Below are 22,893 nucleotides of genomic sequence, written 5' to 3' on the forward strand. Positions count from 1 at the left end.
CAGAGGAGTCTCACCTGTTCTTGTTTGACTAATTATTACCTCTACATCACTGAGTGCTGCCTGTAGCCAAAGGGGTGACCCTATCCCTGTGGCTTCCATATATAACCAGTTCCCCAAGTTTGGTAACTGTGCACATTTGAAGCTGTGGCAACAGCATGCTGAAGAAACAAAGTCAGCAAGTAATTGTGGGATGTGTGTGTGAGGGAGGCAGCATGCCAAAGATACACTGCTTCCTTCCACTGATAGAGGTGGGAAGTACAAAGAAACACTGAATGAACACACATGTGCGCAGACAGAACCAAGTTTGGGGTTGGGGCATAGAACACAGAAAAATACACTGTGCCACCACTGTTCATGCAAGATTCAGAGTGACACAAGTTTCTTTCACTACAATATGCAAACGCTTTCATTTGTGGGGTTAAGAATACCTTTTGGGCCCTCTTTATATCTATTTATTTACTTAGGGAATGTATAGGCCACCTTTCCTGTGTTCTGCTCCAGGTGGCTTACAAATTAAAACTATACCATAAATTATAACTGTACTACAGCAGTACGTCACTTGCCAAAGGCTCATTTTACATTTGACTGGGGCAGAAGACAGATTGACCTACAAATTATTGATGAAACTCTCTTTCAAGAAACACAGGAATGCATGTGCTCTTTCAATCCGTTAAACAACTCTACCCTAGACTGGCATGCTTTTAATTTTTTTATATTAAGCCCAAAATGTTATTAAATAACAAGTTACAAAAGAAACAATCCACAATTAACGATTTTACATCCAAAATATAAGCACTGAAATTAAACACCATCCACTTGTACAATGAAAACAGTGTTCTCTCTCTCTCACTCACACACACACCCTTTTTCATACAAAGCTCATGTCCTTATCTAGCCTTCTTAGTACATTACTACTTCTTATTCCAACCCATTATTTCATATATTGTTGAGAATCAGAAGCTTGGTCTGCTCTTTGGGTTTAATTTTATTCCGGTATTCTATGAACAGAGGCCATATTGAAATAATAATAATAATGAGGAGGAGGAGGAAATTGGATTTACGTCCCACTCTTTACTTGGAGTCTCAGAGTGGCTTACAATCGCCTTTCCCTTCCCCTCCCCACAACAGATACCCTGTGAGGTACGTGGAGCTGAGAGAGCTCTCCGAGAACTGCTCCTGAGAAGAACAGCTCTTGAGAGAGTTATGACTGAACCATACTAGTAGGTGCAGGCAGAGGAGTGGGGAATCAAACCCAATTTTCCCAGATTAGAGTCCGTGCACTTAACCACCGCACTAAACTGGCTCTCATGACTGCCCTTTTATATTGCCTTCCCATAGACTAGCCTGCTTTTGCAGTGGGGATGCACACATATAGCCAAGAGTGGACAATGCAAAAGAGTAACCCTGCTCATCTTGCACAGCATTCTGTCCCCAACAGCAATTGGTCAGATTTGTTGTTTAGTCGCGCAGTCGAGTCTGACTCTCTGCGACCTCGTGGACAAAGTCATGCCAGGCCCTCCTGTCTTCTACCATCCTCCGAAGTGTGTTCAAATTCATGTTTGTTATATCAGTAACACTGTCCAGCCATCTCTTCTTTTGCTGTCCCCATCTTCTTTTGCCTTCCGTCTTTCCTAGCATCAGGATCTTTCTCCAGTGAGTGCTCCCTTCTCATTTGGTGGCCAAAGTATTTGAGCTTCAGCTACAGCATCTGACCTTCCAAGGAACAGTCTGGGTTGATTTCCCTTAGAACTGACTGATTTGATTTTGCAGTCCAAGGGACTCTCAAGATTCTTCTCCAGCATCACAGCTCAAAAGCATCTATTCTTCTGCGCTCGGCCTTCCTTATGGTCCAGCTCTCACAGCCATACACTACTACTGGGAATACCATCACTTTGACTATACAGATTTTTGTTGGCAGGGTGATGTCTCTACTGTTTATTATACTGCCCAGGTTCGCCATAGATGTCCTCCCAAGGAGCAAACGTCTTTTAATTTCATGGCTACAGTCACCATCTGCAGTGATCTTGGATCTCAGAAAAGTGAAGTCTGTCACTACTTCCATGTCTTCCCCTTCTATTTGCCAAGGTGTGATGGGGCCGGATGCCATGATCTTAGTTTTTTTGATGTTGAGTTTCAAGCCTATTTTTGTGCTTTCCTCTTTCACCCTCAACAAGAGGTTCTTTATGTCATGAGCCCTGAGGAGGGGGAGCTGGAAGGGTTAACAGACCAGGAAGAACGGCAGTCCAGGCCTTGGTGGAAGAAGCAACAGCTGGCCCATCATTCACTCTCCCCATATTTCAGGTACCAGAGCCAGCTGTTGACAATCAGTCTCCTCCAAGCTCTCCCCCTTCCATCTCAAGAATGCAGAGCCATCTTCGGAAAAGACTCTCAGAACGCAGGCATGAGGTGCGCCAATGCTTCTGATCTCTGAGTGCTAGGGGAATTAAGGCCACCCAGGGAGCAGGCTGATTGAGGCTCCCATATAACTCACATCTGGGACTTGGGAACCTCGTGGAAGCAACAAGTCGATTCCCTGGCTTGCATCCACGCTCCTTCCTGATTCCAGTTCCTGACCAGTTTGAATTCCTTGGCTCCCTGACCCTTTGGCTTTGGACACTGACTTCTGCTTCTGGTTTGCGATTTTGCTGTGGTGACTCAGCGCCTGCTTGACTTCCTGAACTTTGACTTCGGACCAGCTTTAGACTCCCGCCCGCCTGTGCCCTGAGAATGGGACACTTTAGGTCCTCCTCACTTTCTGCCATTAGAGTGGTGTTATCTGCATATCTGAGATTGTTGATGTTTTTCCCAGCAATCTTAATTCCGGCTTATTGTTGGTCAGATACCCATTTGCAATTAACAGGCAAGATATGAACCACCACTCTCCCTCCTGTTGCTTATCCTAAGCATTAGATATTCAGAGGTAAACTGCTACTAAATGTGGAAGCTTCATTTAACCACCATGCCTAACAGTCTTCCACAGACCTATCTTGCATGAATGCACTTAACCCTTTTTTTGAAGCCATGTAAACTAGTTGCTATCATCACATCTTGTGGTGGTGAATTCCACATTCTGTGCAGAGATACTTCCTCTCGACAGCTCTCAATTAATTCTCAATGCACATCGCTGAGCGATCCTGAGTCTTAGTGTTGCCAAGGAAAGAAAATTGTCTCTATGAACTCTCCCTGCACTGCTGGTAATTATATAAATCTTTATCATGCTCCCCCTTCCTCTTTTAGTAGCCGTTTCTTCCAAAACTAAGAAGCTTTAGCTTTTCAGCCTAGAGAAGGTATGACAACCTCTTAACCATTTCAACTCTGCATTCTTATCAGCTGGACAACCAGCACTCTCAACAGCATCAAAAGACTTACACAATTTTCTGTTGTTAGTGAAATATGCTTATTCAAGGCTCTTAATAGTTAAAAATAGGTAGGGTTTTTTAAAAAAATGAACACTGGAGTCTATTCATAAATCTTTATATATATTATATACACAAACATATATATATATTTAATTCAATCTGGTGCTAGCCTCAGAGAGGCTGGCATTGCAATTTGATTACCGCAACCATACTTTTTAACTGCTGTCAAAAGAGACAGTGTCTTGTATAAACAGCTGCCGGAACACATGCCTGCTTTCCAAAGCCCCAGCTTTAAATCATACAATGGTGATGAGTCTTTATCTGACACTAATACTTTTTAACTTCATCAGGACAATTAAAATGAATTGCAGCTAAATGCTCACACAAGAAACCCTTGTTGCATAGTAACATGCTTTGTATATCACAGGAAGGGGGAGAAAACAAAAAGGGGAGATGCAACTTGTCATCAAATGTAGTTTTGACTAGAGAAGTGCGGAAATTTGATTGCAGAGGAGGGAGAGAAACAAAGTCCTTAAGGGGAAAGGCTAAAAAATGTGTTTTCTCTTTAAAAGAAAAAGACTATGGTAGACATGGGGCAGAAAAAATGGACAGAAAGTTTGTCTCTCAAAAGGTTAGAATTCGATGACAGTAGTTCCAGGTTGGGCAAAAAGACAATTGGAGATTAACTTGCGGAGCTCTCTGTTGTATGATGTGACCATTAACTTAGATAGCTTTAATAGGACAAATTCATGGAAGGTTAAAGATCTATCAACGGCTGTAAGCAACCATGGCTAAATGGAATGTTCAGGTTCAGAGGTAATGTACCTCTGTATTTCATTTGTGGGGGGACGGGGGACATCTGGTGCCTGGGAAACAGGATGCTATGCCAGGAGGACCATTTGTTTGATCCAGCTGGTTGTTCTATTGTTCTTATGCAGCTGTATGGAAGCACTCCCAGTGTAAGCAGCTATGTTGTGCCTAGGGCTTGTGATGAGTATTTTAGGAGTTCATATAAATGAGATGTAGATTAAGACAGCAGAGCATTATTAAGTACATGACCATTTACCCCAGAAAGTTAAGGTAGCAAAATAAAGAATTAAACACCTTTTATGGCAACCTTTTATTGCTACCCAAAGACAATGGGAACTATGTTTGATGCAAGAGATCTGCAATCAGAATCTTGCATGAGACTTTCTTTCTTAAAAAGCTGCTGGGATAGGGGAGTAGAACATGTGAACTGAGGCCAGGGAGTGGTACCTTTTCACCTTAGCTGAACTAGAACAAAAAAGCCTTTTCAAAGGTGGCTTGTATTCTCTGTTACCGTTTTTCAGAAGAAGCACAGAAAATTACTTTTGAACTTCTGCAGAAAATTATTGATCATTTTGTTGATACTTGTTAAAGGCTTTGGAATTTGGAATACACTAATAAAACAACTGTATAAAACAATTAAGATGAATTTGAAGTTGATGTCAACAGATTGAAATCTATGCAAGTTACATATATCCAACATTTCTTCAAGGGTTAGCAGAAGACATTTTCTAGGTCAGATTTCAGGCTGTTCAGAAGTAGCTGGTACCAAGCTCCTCAGAGCGGGACTCAAAGTATTAATGCAAGTATACAACATTTTCTGAAGAGCAATTCTTTAGCCTGATTCAAACAGTCTTTGAGCAGACTGAAGCAGGAAACTCTTTCCCATGGAGTTTCAGCAGCCAGAAAACAATGGTGTCCAGAAGTGGTGTAACAGCTCTTGGTGGTTGAATTAACCTGTCTTCTAACAGTGCCTGACAAACAGATTCAACTGTATTCAGCAAATACTCCTTCCTTTGTAAGAAGTGGGTTCTATATCTTTTAGGCAGGGACAACCTACATGTGATGCAGGAGATCTGTGGTCAGGATCCCTTCTCCCCCCCCCCCCCCGCTTAAAGATAACAGCAGTGGGAATGAAAGAAGAGAATTTGGATTAGGGCCAGGAAGAGGTAACCCTTTTGCCGTATTGTATTTCCAATGTAATTGTCCTTTACAAGCACTTGACCCGTTCCTCTGCTGTCAGGGAGAAAAAGGGGTTTTGAGGGCATGAGATGATCTCTTTGGAGGAACCCATTCCTCAGATGGTAAACCAATTCCCTCCCACACCTAGAATATAGTGCTCTCTGTCAGTGTCAATGTAGTTTATTATTGAGGCAAATGGTTTACATGCTTAAGATGTGACAATGTTGATTTCCAGTACTACACGTCTGTAAAGAAAAATTCTATATTATGATAGGGAAAAATGATTTTTTTTAAACCATCAAATTAAAATAACCACAGTGCTTTCTTTTTTAATCTCAGCCTCTTCACTAAAACTAGATATTACTTCTTTTTCTACCACATCCTGAAGAGTATCCACTGATTTACAGTATAGTCTTGGTGCATATATCAAAGTTTGACATGGTTTTATTATGTTTTTATTAAAATATTTATTTCCCACCTTTCCTTCTCCAGAGGGACCCAGCAGCCTACAGAAAAAAAATATCCCGAACATTAAAGCCGTAAAATATTTTAAAAGCAGCAACTAACATTTCAAACAATATCAGCAGTCCAAAATGTACTTCCCAGTGGGAATAAACAGACTCCTCCAAAAATACAAAACAATGTGTGATACGGGAGGCCCTTCCCCTCCCCCCAAAAGCTTATAGCAGCTGCAAAATAATAATCCCCCCAAAACAGATCAGGGAGATGGTTTTTAACCTCCATCTCCACATTCTCAGTGCAGATCACCCTCCCCTCTGGCCCTGCGATGCTATTAAAGTACAAAAGAGCAGCCATTCTAGATCAAACCAGTGGTACACTTAATTTAGTCTCCAGTGGCCGATCAAATGCTTTTGGAAGGTTTACAAGCAGAGCATGGAGGGCAAAGTGTCTCTCTGTTGTTTCCCCTGCCCCAGCACTAGCATTCAAATCATCACTACCTCTTAACATGGAGGTTCCATGTAACTGTTGTGGCCAACAGCCATTGATAACCTTACCCTCCATGAATTTTTGAGCCCCTTTTAAAGGAAATGAGATCAATGGCTATCACTGTATCTTGTGGCAGTGTGTTCCACAAGTTAATTACTCTTTGAGTAGTGTGTGTTCACTTCATTGGGTGCCTGCAAGTGCTAGTGTTAGGGCCAAGGAATAAAATGGTCTCTCTTTCCATGCCATATATAATTTTATAAACCTATGTTATGTTTCCCTAGTTCCCCCCGCCCCTATACTGAAAAGCCTTAAATGCCGCCTTTACTCATAGAGAAGGTGCTCCAGCCCCTTGGTCATTTTGGTTGCCCTTTTCTGCACTTTTGCCAGTATCAATGTCATTGTTGAGTACAGCCATCAGAATTGTAGAAACTGTTCCAAATGTAACCACACAAAGGCATTACAATATTGGCTGTTTGGTTTCTGGTCACTTTATCGGTACCTCTGATAATATAATCTGTCTTTGCAACAGTGGTGAAAAAGGCAAATTCTGTTCTCAGTATTATTAATAAAGGGAAGATTCTACGTGGGGAAGGGCTTGTGTAGCTTCCCCATTACTGACATTCCAGGATCACCACAGAAAAGGGCCTGTTTCTGGTTGATGAAATGGGGCCATCTGTGAAAGAATCTCCCTGAGATAATCCAGAGACAGATTATGGGGGTTTTAAAGTCTGAAACAGTACTCTGAATTTGACTCCGAAACAAACTGATAACCAATTATATTGTTTCAAAACTAAGAAATTATGTACTCTCCTCCATTCAATAGCAAGACAGCCCCAAATTTAACTTCCCTTAAACCTTTGCAGGTCCCCCTTGCCCAATAACACGGCATCAATAATCTAATCTAGGGGTAAGGTTCATAGAGGATTAAGACCTCCAGAATGTGACTAGGAAGAGAAGATGCTTGCTGCAGGGTCCTTCAATCCCTTCCCTCCCTCAAAAGGGGTTGTAGTGTCAGGCCCAAAAGCTGATCAAGTGTCTCCTGGGAGACCATGCCCCTCTTCTCTACCCTCAGTGTGGGGTGGGGTCTGAGACCTGTTGTTCTCTTCTGTTTTCTCTAGCTATCCAGCCTCTATCCCAATGTGGCCAGCCGTTGCCACTTTTGAGTCATCACTACCGTCACCCCCATGCTGTCCCTCCCCGGCGCATATCAACCCCCAATCTTCCACAGGCCCCCCTCGGTGTAGCTTGACACCGCTGGCTACTCAAGCTGATGCTGAGCTTCAGGACCCACCCCAGCCATTGTCTGCATTCCCTCTCAGGTGGTGAATGCCACCATTCTCTTCCCATGTCCACCTCTGTCAGATGAGATAAATTGTGGACTGAGGGGTCTGAGGGAGCCTGCAGGATGCTTGCCAGGTTCAGGGGAGGCTGAGGAGAGTGTCTTTAAACACCCCTCCCCCGCATTGACTTGTAGTGACTTGCAGGCTGAAAGAGACAGGCATGCAATGAGCCCATTATGGGAAAGGGTGGACTATAAAGTTACTAAATAAAAATAAAATAAATAGTGTTGGGGTCCTGGCGACTGACTCAGTATAAAATCTTGAACTTAAAAGAAAGGGAAAAATATTACCTTAAGATGCGGCTATTGTGATGTTTTATCTTTGCAAGACACTGCAGGGGGGCATGATCTGTTACGAGAATGAAATAGTTACTCAGCAAATAATATTGTAGTGCCCTGACAGCCCACAGTGAGGCCAGGGCTTCCTTTTCTACCATGGCATAGCACGTTTCAGCTAGTCGTAGATTCCTGCTCAGAAACATGATGGGGAGCTCTTATCCATCACAGTCCACAGAAACAACTGCTCCTAGGCTACAGTCTGAGGCATCCGTATGTAAGACGAATGGCTGTTGGAAATCATGATTGCAAAGGTGAGTTTTCTGTGACAGTATATGTCACATTTTCTGGAAGGCCTTTTGGTGATTGGGGGGTCTCCCTCAGCCAGTTAGATACATTTTTCTTCAAACAATCTGTGAGCAGAGCAGTCTGTGTGGCATAATGAGGTGTGGCATAATAAGGAGTCCCAGAAACTAGCACAGCTGTCGTTTTGTCTGTTATGGGATATTCTTCTAGTCATATCTTTTCCAGCATGGGACAAACCTGGTCCTTGCCTGCTATGAAGCCTAGGTACTTTAGTTCCTGGAAGCCCAGGCATCTCTTGGAGGGATTGATTTTCAGGCCTGCTTCTTGTAGAGCCTTGAGATGTTGCAGATGGGAGTCCCAATCAGAACTGGAAATAATTATATCATCGATATATGCAGCTGTGAATGACTGACAGGCTGCCAAAATGGTATCTATGACCCTCTGGAATTTGGCAGCGGCTCCACAGAGCCTGAAATTTTCCAAAACTGAAACAGACCCTGAGGGGTGATGAACACAGTCTTCTCTCTGTCGTCCAGTTGGAAATACGCCTTCCAGTACCCTTTGATTAGGGCTGACAGGAAACTTGCGGCTCCAAGTTGGTATAGTAGTACGTTGATCCTGGGCATGGAGTAGGCATCGAAGTGAGCTACCTTATTTAATTCCCAATAATCAATGTAAAAATTGGTAGTGATTTTGGGGTCTAGGACCATTGGGCTCCTCGAGGGGCTGTGGGAGAGCTCAATGAACCCTAACCTATGTATATCCTGGGTTTCCTGCTCTATATCCTTCTGTTTGTTGCAGCGTCCATCATGTGCTGGTACTGCCACTGACGCTATGAGTCTGGCTGATGCAAGCACCAGCTTTCTGGCTTTCCAACCTGGAAGTGGAGGCAGGTAGGGGGTGGAGTAACTCTCATAAAAGCCACCAATTTGTTGGGTTCTGCGGCCCCCAGGTCCTGATCTGAGGGGTTTGGATTTTTCCAGGACTCAATTTTTCTGGCTGGCTGTTCAGACACTGCAAGAAAAGGGTGGTTAAATCACCAGTTTTCCCCCCTCTCCTGCTAACATACTCTCTAGGCTTAATCTCTCTGCTGTCCTTTCATATGTCTCTCAGAGAGTTTGGCACTCATCCTCCCTGTCTGAAGCCTGTCTGAAGCCTCCCCCATTAAATTTGCCTCTTGCAAGTGGAGATCACTTAGTCTGACCAATCTCTTCCCTCCTTCAAAAGGGGTTGTTGGAGCATCAGGCCCAAAGGCCAACTGAGTGTCTCTTGGGAGTCCCCGCCCCTAATCTCTACCCTCGGTGTGGGGTGGGGTCAGAGACCTGTCATCTGCTTCTGCTTTCTCTAGTTGCCCAGCCTCTGCCCCAATGGAGCCTGCCGCTACCACACCTGAGTCGCTGCCACCACTTTGTGCCATTCCTCTCTGGCGCAGTCTGCCACCATCGGCTCCTTGAACTGGCACCAAGCATTGAGAACCGCCGTGGCCATCATCTGTGTCTCCCTCTTGGGCAGGGTATGCCACCGCTCTCTCCCCACGTTCACCTCTGTTGGCTGAGGTTGGTTGTGGACTAAGGGGTCTGCGGGAGCCCATAGGATGCTCACCAGATTTTGAGGAACCTGGGGAGATTCCGCCTCCAGACAAACAGCTACTATGTTCTGAGACAGGGCAGCTGTAATAAGGGGCAGATAACTTTAGTGCCCATTTACATACAGTTCTCCAACAGGGTCATGCTTGGGCTCCAGCCTGCCTCTACTGCATATTGAGCCTAGTGATTAATCCAGACCAAAGCAAATATATCCAGGAAAGGAAAGGAAAGGTCCCCTGTGCAAGCACCAGTCGTTGCTTTCACAAAGTTTTCACAGCAGATTTTTTATGAGGTGGTTTGCCATTGCCTTCCCCAGTCATCTACGCTTTCTCCCCAGCAAGCTGGGTACTCATTTTACCGACCTCAGAAGGATGGAAGGCTGAGTCACCCCAACTGCTAAGTAACAGGCCTCAGTCTGAAATATTTTAATTAGCTCTCTATCTAGCATAATGTATTTAAAAAATCAATGAGTGGTGCATGCCGATGGTCAGGTTCACAACTCTCACTCTAAAGTAATTGATCCCTCTGTGGCACATTCTGCCCCCTCCCCACCTCTCCTCTCCCAGCAAACCCCACTGGTCCTTGAAGACAACACACTAGGTAGCAGAACTACCTTAGCTTCAGTATAATGGGGAGGGGGGAGAAAAAGAGAAAGTGTTTCCTAATGCCAGGTGGGTCCACTTGAGTGCAGTTTGACAGGGCCCACCCTAAGGCCAGGCACTGTAGATAGAGGTGAAAGTACAGAGCCCAATTTCAAATTTTCTATCTGGAACACAACACAATCTGGAACAAGGGGAGGGACGGTGGCTCAGTGGTAGAGCATCTGCTTGGTAAGCAGAAGGTCCCAGGTTCAATCCCTGGCATCTCCAAAAAGGGTCCAGGCAAGTAGGCGTGAAAATCCTCAGCTTGAGACCCTGGAGAGCCGCTGCCAGTCTGAGAAGACAATACTGACTTTGATGGACCAAGGGTCTGATTCAGTATAAGGCAGCTTCATATGTTCAACACTGATTAAAGTCCTTTCATTTTCTACTTATGCTGCATGATATCCCAGCCCAGAAGGTTCCTTCGGCTTGCCTGAAAAACTGATACCAGCATGGGCAAATGCAGAGATATATTCTGCTTTAGCAATTCTGTTTGCAGACAGACATGCAGCAGACGGTCACTATTTGGAAGAGCTGGGAGCTTGCCCAGGGCCAACCAGGCAGTCCACAACTGGGCTAGGACTCTTCCCACGTTTTGTGCTCCAAAATTATGACAGATGTGCACGCGTGAACCCAATGCAGCTTGCATTTTACACGTTTCTGACTGCAAGAGGAAGTTTTCCCCCCCACAGTACAAGAAGGGAGCGCTTTCACAGCTCACTGTTGCCTATCTGTGTTCTGGCTGATTGTGAAATAAGAGTTCTGGCTGTGCATTACTTATTCATTTACTTGGGAAACTTCTATGCTGCTTCTCCAGGGGACTTGCTTAAGGCAGGTTACACAAACAATAAAAATACCATAAAAGTTAATAATAATTACTAAATTATTTTAAAACAGGCATTTATTGAGGTTGATTCATGTCCTGTGTTAAAAAGAAAATAGGTGTGTGGTGGAAATAATTTTCAGACTTTATTACTTTGCCCCCCTCACTCCCCCCAAAAAACCTGAGAAGCACTGGCAATACCACAGCCTGTAGACACACTTTCACCTTCCGTAAATTTCAGCTTTCTATGTAGCGTGTCTGTACCTTAAGAATTCAGTATTCAACAGAATTTTTTTAAAAGGTGATCTTCAGATCATCAAATTTCAGATTTCTATGCATTATGGAAGTACCTTACCTGCGCTTCAGAAATAACATGTTATTATTAATTCCGATACGCCCATTTAGGTTAGAAATGTTTCATTATATGAAATTCAAATTAAAGCCTTTCATTTTTTGCACACTGTGTTTTTAATCTCAAACAAACATCTCAGAGATACATTTTATGTATCAGTTACGTTGCAATGTGTTTCCTTTCTCCATTCGTTATCTGGTATGGGATTTTTCTTTCAGTAAAGCTATTTAATATCTGCGATTGTGGGGGGGGGGGGAGAAGCATTTGTTCATAATTATCCAGACGTAGAGTGGAATGAAGCTGGTACAAGAGCAGCATGCGAAAAATGTATTTAAGGTCTATCATCCCAAAATGCTGCTAAAAGCTATTAACCAGTACGTGTTAATTGCCACAGCATTCATATTAATTTTCACTTCAGGCCCGACATTGTGGAATATTTCCCTTGATACGTTTTAAACAAAGTTTAATTTAAGGAACTGCTTCTATCAACACTTATGAAAATTAACAGCCAAGCAATTAGTACTCATGAATTATCCCTTCCCCCAGCTTCATTGTTAAAAAACAGTTGCTAACAAAGAAATTGTTGATTTTTTAAAACAGGTCTGAGGACATGGCATCTACAAATCATGTTCTCTCTCAGTCCCATCCCCAGATCCAAATTTTTCAAAGCTGTTCTTCAGAATCAAGCCAGCAGGAATTTAAATCCATCATAAGATGGTTGCAAGTCAGCTTCATTTTACTATATAATAAATTACAATTATATTTACCCAGCCATAGCCACTTGGGTTAGGATCCCAACCATACTATGAAAACCATGATTTCACCTTGAGCACCTCTTCCCCCACCAAGGAATGTTTGTCATTTTGCAAGAAAGGAAGCAGCTTTAAACCATCAGTGCAGCTAACACAAACTGTGGTTTTACATCTTGTTGTGTAGTCAATCCCTATTCAGATATAATGCTTCCCATGTTTAAGCATAATGCATGCATAAAGCCCTGGCTGCGGCAAACGCTAAGATATGGAGGCCCTGTGGATGGAGGTGACCACAATAGGTGTTAAGATAAACTTCATCTATTTTCACACAACAGTCGACAACCAACATCGCCATCTATTAGGGAACATTTATGTCATTGCCACATTCCATAAAGATAGGGTGTACAAAGACAACAAAATGCAATACTTCACTGTGGGTTTGTTCCTTTGGCAGAAAAAGACAGGCACATGTTTTGTGCCAGTAAAAACATCTTAACCAAAAACAATGTTAATTTACTTAAGAACCTAGCTGATTAGCATTAGTGGATGAGTTTGCACACAAAGCTAGCAAAGAAAGTCCCTGAGAAACACAAAGTATGGTTTTCTCTGTTGAGCTGAGAAAGGAAACTTTTAAATAATGATTTCATTTTTTAAAAAAGAAAAAGAATCAAAGCTTTAGTTCCAATATAAGAGGATTTCAAGAGTCACCCCAGCCTCTAGAGTAAATACATAATTAAGTAGGGTTTTTAAAGCATGCTTAATTAGGCCCCAAAGCCCCCCTTAATAGACTCCCCCATCTCTCCCCAATTAGGCACCACTTTCCCAAGAGACTCCAGAGGCTCAGTTAATTATGCAAATAAGGCACAAACTATTCCCAGGAAAAGAATTATGAATATTTGTGGAAAAACACATCTCTTAACATGTTCAAAAAGCAAAAACAAAACAAAACAAAACCCCTGCAAGTTTCAAATTTTAAAAAATACTGAAGAGTCCCAAGAACAGAGACAGAATCATTCAAATAGTGGTTCTGGTGCAGACACGACAAAAATGCTAGATGGTTCTCATTACCATTAAAAGGAGGGGGGGGGGGGGAGACGACACAATGCAAATCAAAGCCAGTGTTCATTTGCTATGGTGGGTAATATCTGTAATGATGGCTCAGCTGGGAATGGGTTTGTTATACTTTAAACTCAAGAGCATGCAGGGAAAGCTCAGCTTTTCAAACTGCTGAGGCCACGCTGTCCAGTGCAACTGCTAACAAGGTTGCCAGAACTATGATGGCTCTTCCTTTGCTTTCAGAAAATGCTCATTTGGGCATTTTGTGACCGAAGTGCCAGCTGAAATTTCAGATTTCAAAATGAGGGCTTTGCTCCCACAAAAGCACCTTTTAAAAAATCCCTAAAGAATACACTGATGCATTTTGCACATTTCTGTAACTTCAGACTACACTATGGTAACGTGCTCTATGTGGCAGCTACTCTTCGAACCAAAATTCAAAATGCAGCTGCTTGATTGCTGACAAGGATTACTTGTTTGCATAATGGGATGTCACTATTCTTCAGTGGCTTCCTTTTTGGCTCCCAGGGCCAGTTCAAGGCACTGATCGATAAAGCCCTTCGTCATCTGGGCACCACAAACCAGAATGGATGCAAATTATGCCCCACTGGGGATTGCTGGCTGAAGGTCCCTTTCTTAGAATTGCACATTTGGTCCAACTTGGCCCCATGGCTTCTCTGCTCCAATCCCCCCGCCCCTGCCTACGGAGCAAGCCTCCCTGGGAGATGGAAGAGCTATCCTTCTGATTGTCCCTTCAGGAAGGCAGTAAAAACCATTTCACTGAGGAGGATTTTTTGTCTGAATTTTGCGTCAGGGCTGTTGCCTTATATGAGGTTTTGTACCTTAAAAATGTTTTGCTTTTTAATCTGACTGACTGCTATCCAACTTGGGTGCATTGGAAAAAGGTGACATAATGTTTTTAATAGATAAATGATCCAGCCCAAGTCTCAGTGATGCTATAGCCACCAGCGCTCTCCCTCTGTTTTCTATTGAAGCCCAGCTTAAAACATATATGTGGAATGTTTGGCTTAACTCTTTAAGCTTCATCCCTTCGACAAGACACCAAGGCCACACAGTCATAACTGTGTTTGCTTCACCTAAACCTTTACCAGCTCAATCCCCCTCCCTGTCCTCCTCTCAACACCGTTTTGATGTAAATTTAAAGCGACTTCAGAGAAACTCTGACAAGTGAGGGGTTACTCATCTCCACTATTCCAATATAAAATACAGGCCTAAGCATCTCCTGAAATGTTCTAAGCAACTTTGACTCCTGTGACTCCAGCAACAAACAGTGGAACTAGTGATCTGGTGAACATTCAAGTGATCCCAGGGATCCAAGAGATTTGCACTTGGAACCAGGTGGTGAAGTGTTCCAATTGCATTATGGACTTCAGTTTTTCAGCAACTCATGTTCATACTTAGAGAGGAGGTTTGCACCAAAAAAGTGCCACCATTAATGGAATAGATCTAAAGCAGTGGTCCTCAACCTTTTTGGCACCAAGGACTGGTTTTGTATAAGACAATATTTCCACAGACTGGGGGTGAGAGGATGGTTTCAGAATAATACAATCGTGTGCTTTATTTCGATTAGTTTGGGGGTGGGGTGTTAAGTGCACGGACTCTTATCTGAGAGAATCAGGTTTGATTACCCACTCCTTCACTTGCAGCTGCTGGAATCGCCTTGGGTCAGCCATAACTTTCATAGGAGTTGTCCTTGAAAGGGCAGCTTCTGGGGAGAACTTTCTCAGCCCCACTCACCTCACAGGGTGTTTGTTGTGGAGAAGAAAGGCAAAGGAGATTGTGAGCTGCTCTAAGACTCTGAAATTCAAAGTGGAGGGCAGGATATAAATCCAATGTTGTCTTATTATTATTGCTACATTGTAATATATAATGAAATAATTAGACAACTCACGGCCTGGTACCTAACAGGTCATGGACCAGATCGGGGCCATGGACCGGGGGTTGGGGATCCCTGATCTAAAGGATCCAATCCATTATTTGCAAAGAACCTGGAGCACCGAGTGAAATAAGTGATACACATTAACAGTGCTATTTCCAACATTTTCCATAACTATATGATGAATGTACTTCTTTCTCTCTCTCTTTGTGTGTGTGTGTGTACAATTATTATTTGCCTGACTCTATGTTTGTTATGATATACTTTGGTGGGTTTTTACAGCACACAATTTATTATGAATGCTTTTGAGGTTCCCCTCCTTTGCTGTCATTATGCTCACATGAATTAGCACAATTCCAGTACTTGGTAGATTTTGCTACTTATCTGACACATACCAAAATTCTGAAGTGAAGACTGGATTTTCACCAGCTGTAATATGTTTTGCAGATGGGATGGGGTAGGGATTGGGAGTCATGAGTTTGCAGGATGAATGTATTGTCCACATTTTCTCCAGGTCCCCAGGAAATAAAAAACTCCATCTCTGTTGAAACAGACTTTTGGTTTCCACAACCTGCAGGACTTAGACCTTGCTGGAGTCTGGAGAAAAAGCTGATTTCCCCTGCTTGCTCCACAACACTGGTTTCACTGCCTTCTGGCTAAACAGCCTAATGACACAAGATGACCAAAGTATACACTGCAGAATGAGAAAGGTATTTTTGCATTTGGTATGAAAGCCCTGCTTTGCTAGTATATGTGCTGCCGAAGTGAGGAAGATCTGACTGCGACATCTGCCACCCCATTGATCGCCAGGGTTGATTCGGCTGATCTGGCTGGCTAGGCGGGTGTCCCCTACCTCCCTCACTGCTCCATGTTCATCCATCCCTGGGATGACCATCCTAGATAGAAGGAGTGCCCTGCTTTGCTGAACCACAACACACACATATACAGTAAGAACTAATTATCATATTCTAGTAAAAGTAACATTTGCAGATATGAACAAGCAGTTATTTCTGAAGAGGTGCTTTGACTCCACAAAGTAACTGTAACGCATGTAGTTTCACTTTCAAAACTCTGCCAAATATGTCCGTGGTATTAATCATTCACAGATGGGAAAAAATAGCTCTCATCTTCCTCAAGGCAAGATGCACTTACATCTAAGTATGAAAACTTCCCACAGGCAAAGGACTCTGCTTGGTGTCATTTAAAACCTTTTCAGTGCTGTCCAGTATGTCATAGATAAATGCATGAAGCTGCCTCATAACAAGGCCAAACTGCTCCGTGTTGCCTGAACTGATTGGTAGCGACGCTCTATGATCCCAAGCAGAAAAAGGTCTTTCCCAACATCTGCCATTTGACAACTTTTAACTGGAGAATTCATGGGACTTTCTCCATGCACTCTATCACTGTACTCTATCACTGAGTCAAAACCCTCAACAAGTTCCTGAAACTTTTGACAATGAAGAAAAGTGAACGAAATAGTGGACATTACCTTGGCTGACATCAGGGCAACATGTGAAATATGTTTTGGTCAGTAAGGAAGATGATCAATCAACAGTATTTCTCTATGAGTTAGGCTGACTTATGTCTTTACAGCTGGTGAAGACAACCAGTTCCTCTCAAGGAGGGTGCCACCACAGAAAAGTCTCTGCTTTTAACATATCAAACTCTTATGATAGAAGCAAAGCAGAAGACCTCAACGGAACTGAGTGTTCTGTGTGAAGAGAATACAATGTCTTCCTAGAGAACAAACTTAATTGTCCTGGTGTGACTTAAAACTTGAACAAATGGCTCCCATAACTTGCCGTTATAGAACATCAGTAAAGGATGCAGAGTACAAACTGAAGCTGCAATCAGATGGCCAGGTTGCCATGGCAGGATATCGGCTTTTAAGAAGCAACTTGATTTTGTGCCACTTCGCATTGATCAGATGGCAACCGCTAAGCTGACATCATGGTGCTGTGGACCCATGGTTGGCCATTCACGCTGTTGCAACCACAGAGCCGTGGCTGGGTCCCCCCTCTCAAATCCCCGCTGTGCACAAGCGGAAGCAGACAAATGCATGCATGATCCTGGCAGGTTCTATGGGGACGCTGAAGTGCATTTCGGAGTGCACCAGAAACAGAGTGGAATGATCACACCACTCATGTGTTTCCATGGCACACTGGGGTAATCAGACGGTTGAAAACCTGCCATGCAAGCACCTTGTCAGGAAAGCCATCCAGATTTGCTGGTGCCGATTTCATCCATGTGGGAGTTGTTTTAGCATGAGGTAAGGGCAAATGAGGCACTTGGGGTTTTTTTTGGCCACTGTGTGACACAGTGTTGGACTGGATGGGCCATTGGCCTGATCCAGTGTGGCTTCTCTTATGTTATGAGGCTTGGAAGCCAGATGGGTGTGTGTCAGAAGATGGTGCAGAATTGTTTTCTATGGTCCCAGAAGGTAAGACCAGAACCAATGGGTTGAAATTAAATCAAGAGAGTTTCCGGCTCAACTGAGGAACTGCTCTAACAGTTAGGAAGAACTTCCTGACTGTTAGAGCGGTTCTTCAGTGGAACAGGCTTCCTTGGGAGGTGGTGGGCTCTCCTTCTTTGGAGGTTTTTAAACAGAGGCTGGATGGCCATTTGACAGCAATGCGGATCCTGTGAATTTTAGGGGGAGGTATCTGTGAGTTTCCTGCATTGTACAGGGGGTTGGACTAGATGACCCTGGAGGTCCCTTCCAACTCTATGATTCTATGATTATTGTGCCCATTTAATCAGAAAGGGAGGGGTGGCTATGGTGGGCCAAACTGCTCATGTGATCGCACCCTGAGAGTCAGCATTTTAAAACAGAAATGTATTTCAACTGAAAAACACAATGCAATATTCTACTTTGGGATCCTGCTGCTTCTTAAAAATGTTTTAAATTTTTTTAACTTACCTTGCCATCAAATTTTGAATATTCATTGAACGGGTTATTCAGTTGCAGGGGGCACTGCTCCAGCCGGACTGAAAGGATCGACTGCTTCACAGCATGTGGAGGCTTTAATCTAAAGTTCTTCTTCTCAAAAAGCAAGCTCAGCTCCTCCACTGCAGTTCATTTTTTTAAAAAAAGAAAAAAGGACTATGTTACAGTGTGCACAACATGCTACCTCCACACTGGGGCGGGGACAGAGTGAAAGTAAGGTTTTGCTCTTTTCTGAGACTACCTTATATGTAACATCAGTAAAGGCATGTGTGTTATGCCACCACCTTGACTTCCTTATCATTTCCTACTTATTTTCACTGCCTCCAAAGACTCTTACCTTTGAATTCTTAGTTGGCCCCAAAGACCGGGATGGTATTTTGTAGAATGACATAATGGTAAGTGTATGGGGTGGCTCTGAGGTAAAAGGGAATTCTTTAAATAAAATCGTTTTCTGTTAAATAAAACAGTTTTCTCTTAAACACAAATATAGTTTATTTAGAAGTATAACAGTGTAATGGTTTTAGCAAAGGACAGAAGCGTAATGGTTTCAGATAGGTACAGTTCTTCTTTCTCTAAAGTTCCTTTAAATTGTCACAAAGGCTTCCCACTTGCCACTTAGGCTAATAACTTCCATCAAGAACTCCAATTCCTCACACTCTCTACAGCACCTCACTCAACCCTCTTGCCACAAACACTCTGAACGAAACTCTCTTGCCACAAACAAATCACCTCTACCCACCAAAGGCACAGCTACCATCCAATCGTAACACACAACAGTCAGCCATCCAGCCCCTCTTTCTTATTCTAGAATCTTGCTCTGCATTTTAACTCACAGCAACACACACATATAACCTCACAATAAAACAGAGAAATAAAACACACACAGTATTAACATATAAAAGTTAACAACTTAATTGTTTCTTGTTTTATTGATTGCAAGCTCACTTACTGGGCTGGGAAAGCATCATGTAATTTTTCACAAAAAATATTTATTTTTGAAGGTGTATTTGCTACTTCTTGATGTCAAAATCAGAAAAGCAACCACAAGAATCACACAGTATTAAAACCCCCCCATAAAAATGTTAAAACAGCATTCAATAGACAGGAGTGGCCAAACTGTAGCTCGGGAGCCACATGTGGCTCTTTCATACATACCATGTGGCTCTTGAAGCCCCCACTGCTCCATCAGCTGACTTGGTGAAGGCATTTATAGTTAAAGTTACTGTCTTTCCACCTCTTCCTCCCCCCATCTATTTGCTTTCTTTCCAGTTTTCTTTCCACCTTTCCTTCCTTCCTTGCGACTCTCAAACATCTGACGTTTATTCTATGTGGCTCTTCTGTTAAGCAAGTTTGGCCACCCCTGGCCTAAAATGATATCCACAGGCAGTGTTCCCTGTAAACTGAGCTAGCTCACAGATTTTTGTCTTAGCTCAGGAAAAATTATCCCAGAGCACACTGTGGACCCCAGGCCCCGTGAGAGGAGGGCAGGATATAAATCTGATAAAATAAAATAATAAAATAATTTATGCAGTAGGTCACAACTTTAATGTCAGTAGCTCACAAAGCAGAATTTTTGCTCACAAGACTCTGCAGCTTAGAGGGAACATTGTCCACAGGCAAGGCTTTTTCTCTGGAAAAAGAGGTACTGGAACTTTCAAGAGGGAAATGAATGAGAAACACACAGTTGCCCCTCTACTAAGAGGTTCTGGAACGCTGTTCTGCTGCGTTCCCCCAGAAAAAAAAGCCCTGTCCATAGGTCAATCCTCAGTCTAAAAACAGACAGTAAAATTGGGGGAGGGTTTTTTTTGGAATTTTTCAGTTAGAGGCCAGGTTAAAGAGAAATGCTGTGGCTTGGCTCCCAAAAGACAGAAATGGGTACAACAAGCAATGAAATGCAATCAAAAAGGGAAGAAGGGGAAAAAACTTCAGGGGTTGGGTACTGGTGGTACATTTTTGTTTACTTTACAACAACCCTTTAAAAAAAAAAACAGAATGAAAGCAGCTTGAAACCTGTAGCATTTTTTGCCTATTAGCAATAAAGGCTCCCTTTTCTGAATCCGGTTGGGGGTTTTGTGCCACATCTGCTCCAGGAGCAAGTTGCCCCCAAACTCAATCAATCACTGCTGGGAGATCGGCATCCAATCTGCCTGCCCTCAGCTCCCAGCTCTGCTCTTCATCCGCCTGCCTGGATTGGTGCACGTCCCAAAGATTTACACGCTGCCCCTCCTGAGGACTGGAACCGCTGCAGAGGCAGATTGAACGGGGACTTCCAAAGCTGGCATTGTGTGTGTGTGTGGGGAGGGCTTCATTTGTTAAACTGCCAAATTAAAACTTGTCAGGCTGCAACTAAGTCATATCTTCCACTTAATTTTTGAGCCAGCAGACCTGCCTGGGTATCGACAGGCAGGAAGCACAGGTGTGGGCACCTGGAAAAAACCCAGAGATACCCAGAAGGGTCGTGCAAGATAAGGGTTAACTCAGAAGAGTACAATTAAATTCTCTTTCCTAACAGTGAGGGCAAATATACCATTATGCATGCTAGGTATATGACAGGCTTTGTTCCCGCTATTATGCTTATTTTAAAGACAAAAAAAAAATCTAATTTGCAATTATGTTCTTGCCAGCACTACACAGAGTTCTTTCTTGTGGCTTTTTGGAAAGCATCGTGTCCCCTGGAGTTCCAGGCATGCATTTCCATGGTTTGACCACATGGAGTGAGTGTTTCAATATGTAGCTTTGTTCTTTGGAAAACTCTGGGGAGGTGTCGCTTTATTGTCTCCTCAGCTGGCACAGACCTCGAGAACATCTCTAGAGTTTGTCGCTGCTGTTTAGCATAGCATCTGCTTCAGTGAGGCTTTTTTCACTCGAGCTGAAACCTCATGCAATTTGGCGACCACGTGGGAAAACAGCACAGACGGGGAGGAGAGAAAAGGGCCAAAAAATCTCTAATATCAGAAGTTTAACTGCACTGCCTGTGCCATCTACTATGCAGTGTTGATGGCCCACTCGCTTGTTGCAAAGCAAGCAGGGTTTGCAAACTGGGAGTTAGTTTGCACCCCTCCTGTTAACTATGGTTTTGAAGTCTCCATGTCTCTAAAACTAACTGTGGATAATGCTACCTTGGGGGTTCCCCCATAGCCATGGTTTGCAAACTACAGGATGAATGCATTTGGAGAATTTCCACAAGCACAAGGATAGGGATTTCTGACACTCCCTCTCCCGCCACGAAACCTCTGACTCCACCTTCATGTCTTTGACTCTTGCCCAGGGATCCCCTGTCCGTCAGAAACAGCACTGGGGAGCAGAAGGGGGAAGACAGAAATTTTTTTGTTCCATGAAAACTTTCAGATGGATCCAAGCCCATCTTTTCAAAGGCTGAGGAAAACTAATTAGTAGCAACTATAGCTAATGCACATAAGGCTAACAAGGGAAGCAAGGGATGAATTTGCTTGGGAGAAAGGGGAGGGAGAATACTTGTAAACCCATGGAGGGAGCCTCCTTTGTAAATTATGGTTTGCCAGATGTCAACATCCAAGTCAGCACCAACACGAGCATTGTAAGATGGTGCACAAGGATAAACCAGGGTCACCTGAGCTGCCTAGAGAGAGATGCAAGGCAGAAATGATGGATAGGAATCAGAGCCAGAACCATTAAGGACTGATGTTATTTAGGTGTAACTGGTACAAAATAGTTCGAGATAAATATATCACACCTCTTGTAGCAGATATGGTAGGCAGGTCAGATTTGGAATAATGTAATTGATTATTGGCTGATGAAAATCGGCCTGCTACTGAATCTGTGGCGAAATTTTGGGTAGCATGTTACAGCATCAAGAAAAGTCAGTTAACTCTGTAATAATAACTTGGGTTATTGTTTATCTTTCTCTCCCATTGGATTTTTAATATTCCTATTGGATTTTTAATACAATTTTTACGTAATTGATATCCTTACAAGAGATCCATATATACATATATATACATATACATACATATATATATATATATATATATATGCTTCTAGTATTTTATATTTTTGTAAATGGCTCGATGCCACAATAAATCTTGACTGACTGACGCTACCCAAGCAAAATCCCAGCCTAAAACAGAACACTTTGACATCCTTTCAATTCAAGAGTAGCCACTGGCTAATCTAAATGGATGGAGATAATCCAGGACATTGTATGGTCTCCAGAATGCTCTGGCCTGTTTTCCCAGTGATTTATCACAGAAGGAAGCAATGTGTAGATTGTGGATTCTTCCTTTTCAACCATCCCCTTCTCAACCATCCCCATCTACACTGTCTTGATGTCCTTGGAGGAAGGGCAGGATACAAATGAGGTAATTTTAAAAAAATAACATTTTATGTAGAGCTATGCATGTATTGTGTGAACAGATGCAAAGCACAAACTGGAGATTAGACTGGATTAAATGTTCAGCAGTACATGGAAAGAGGGTTTTTAAAAAAAAATAAAAAAGCAGACATGTTTTCAGGTGTGTTAATAGAAGGATCCAAGATAGTGTGCTCACAGGGATTAGAACTATGTTTGTAATTCTGCAAGCCCCTCCATCAATTCCCTTTCTGAAAAAGATACTGCAAAGGGCAGACGGTTCTGTGAAGGGCAA

The 22,893-nt window shown here is 43.0% G+C and overlaps 1 protein-coding gene across 2 annotated transcripts in view; it reads right to left on the reverse strand.

The window, feature by feature from the left end:
• The window catches only part of MAPKAP1 (MAPK associated protein 1), a 214,488-nt gene that overhangs the window by 151,218 nt on the left and 40,377 nt on the right, over nucleotides 1-22,893 (reverse strand). For both annotated transcript variants that reach the window (XM_060250673.1, XM_060250674.1), the window contains exon 4: nucleotides 18,245-18,393. In XM_060250673.1, coding sequence (XP_060106656.1) covers nucleotides 18,245-18,393 — 149 coding nt within the window. The remainder of the gene's footprint in view (nucleotides 1-18,244; nucleotides 18,394-22,893) is intronic.

The sequence above is a fragment of the Heteronotia binoei genome, chromosome 12 (genome assembly GCF_032191835.1).
Source record: "Heteronotia binoei isolate CCM8104 ecotype False Entrance Well chromosome 12, APGP_CSIRO_Hbin_v1, whole genome shotgun sequence".
In the NCBI taxonomy this organism is placed as follows: Eukaryota; Metazoa; Chordata; class Lepidosauria; order Squamata; family Gekkonidae; genus Heteronotia; species Heteronotia binoei.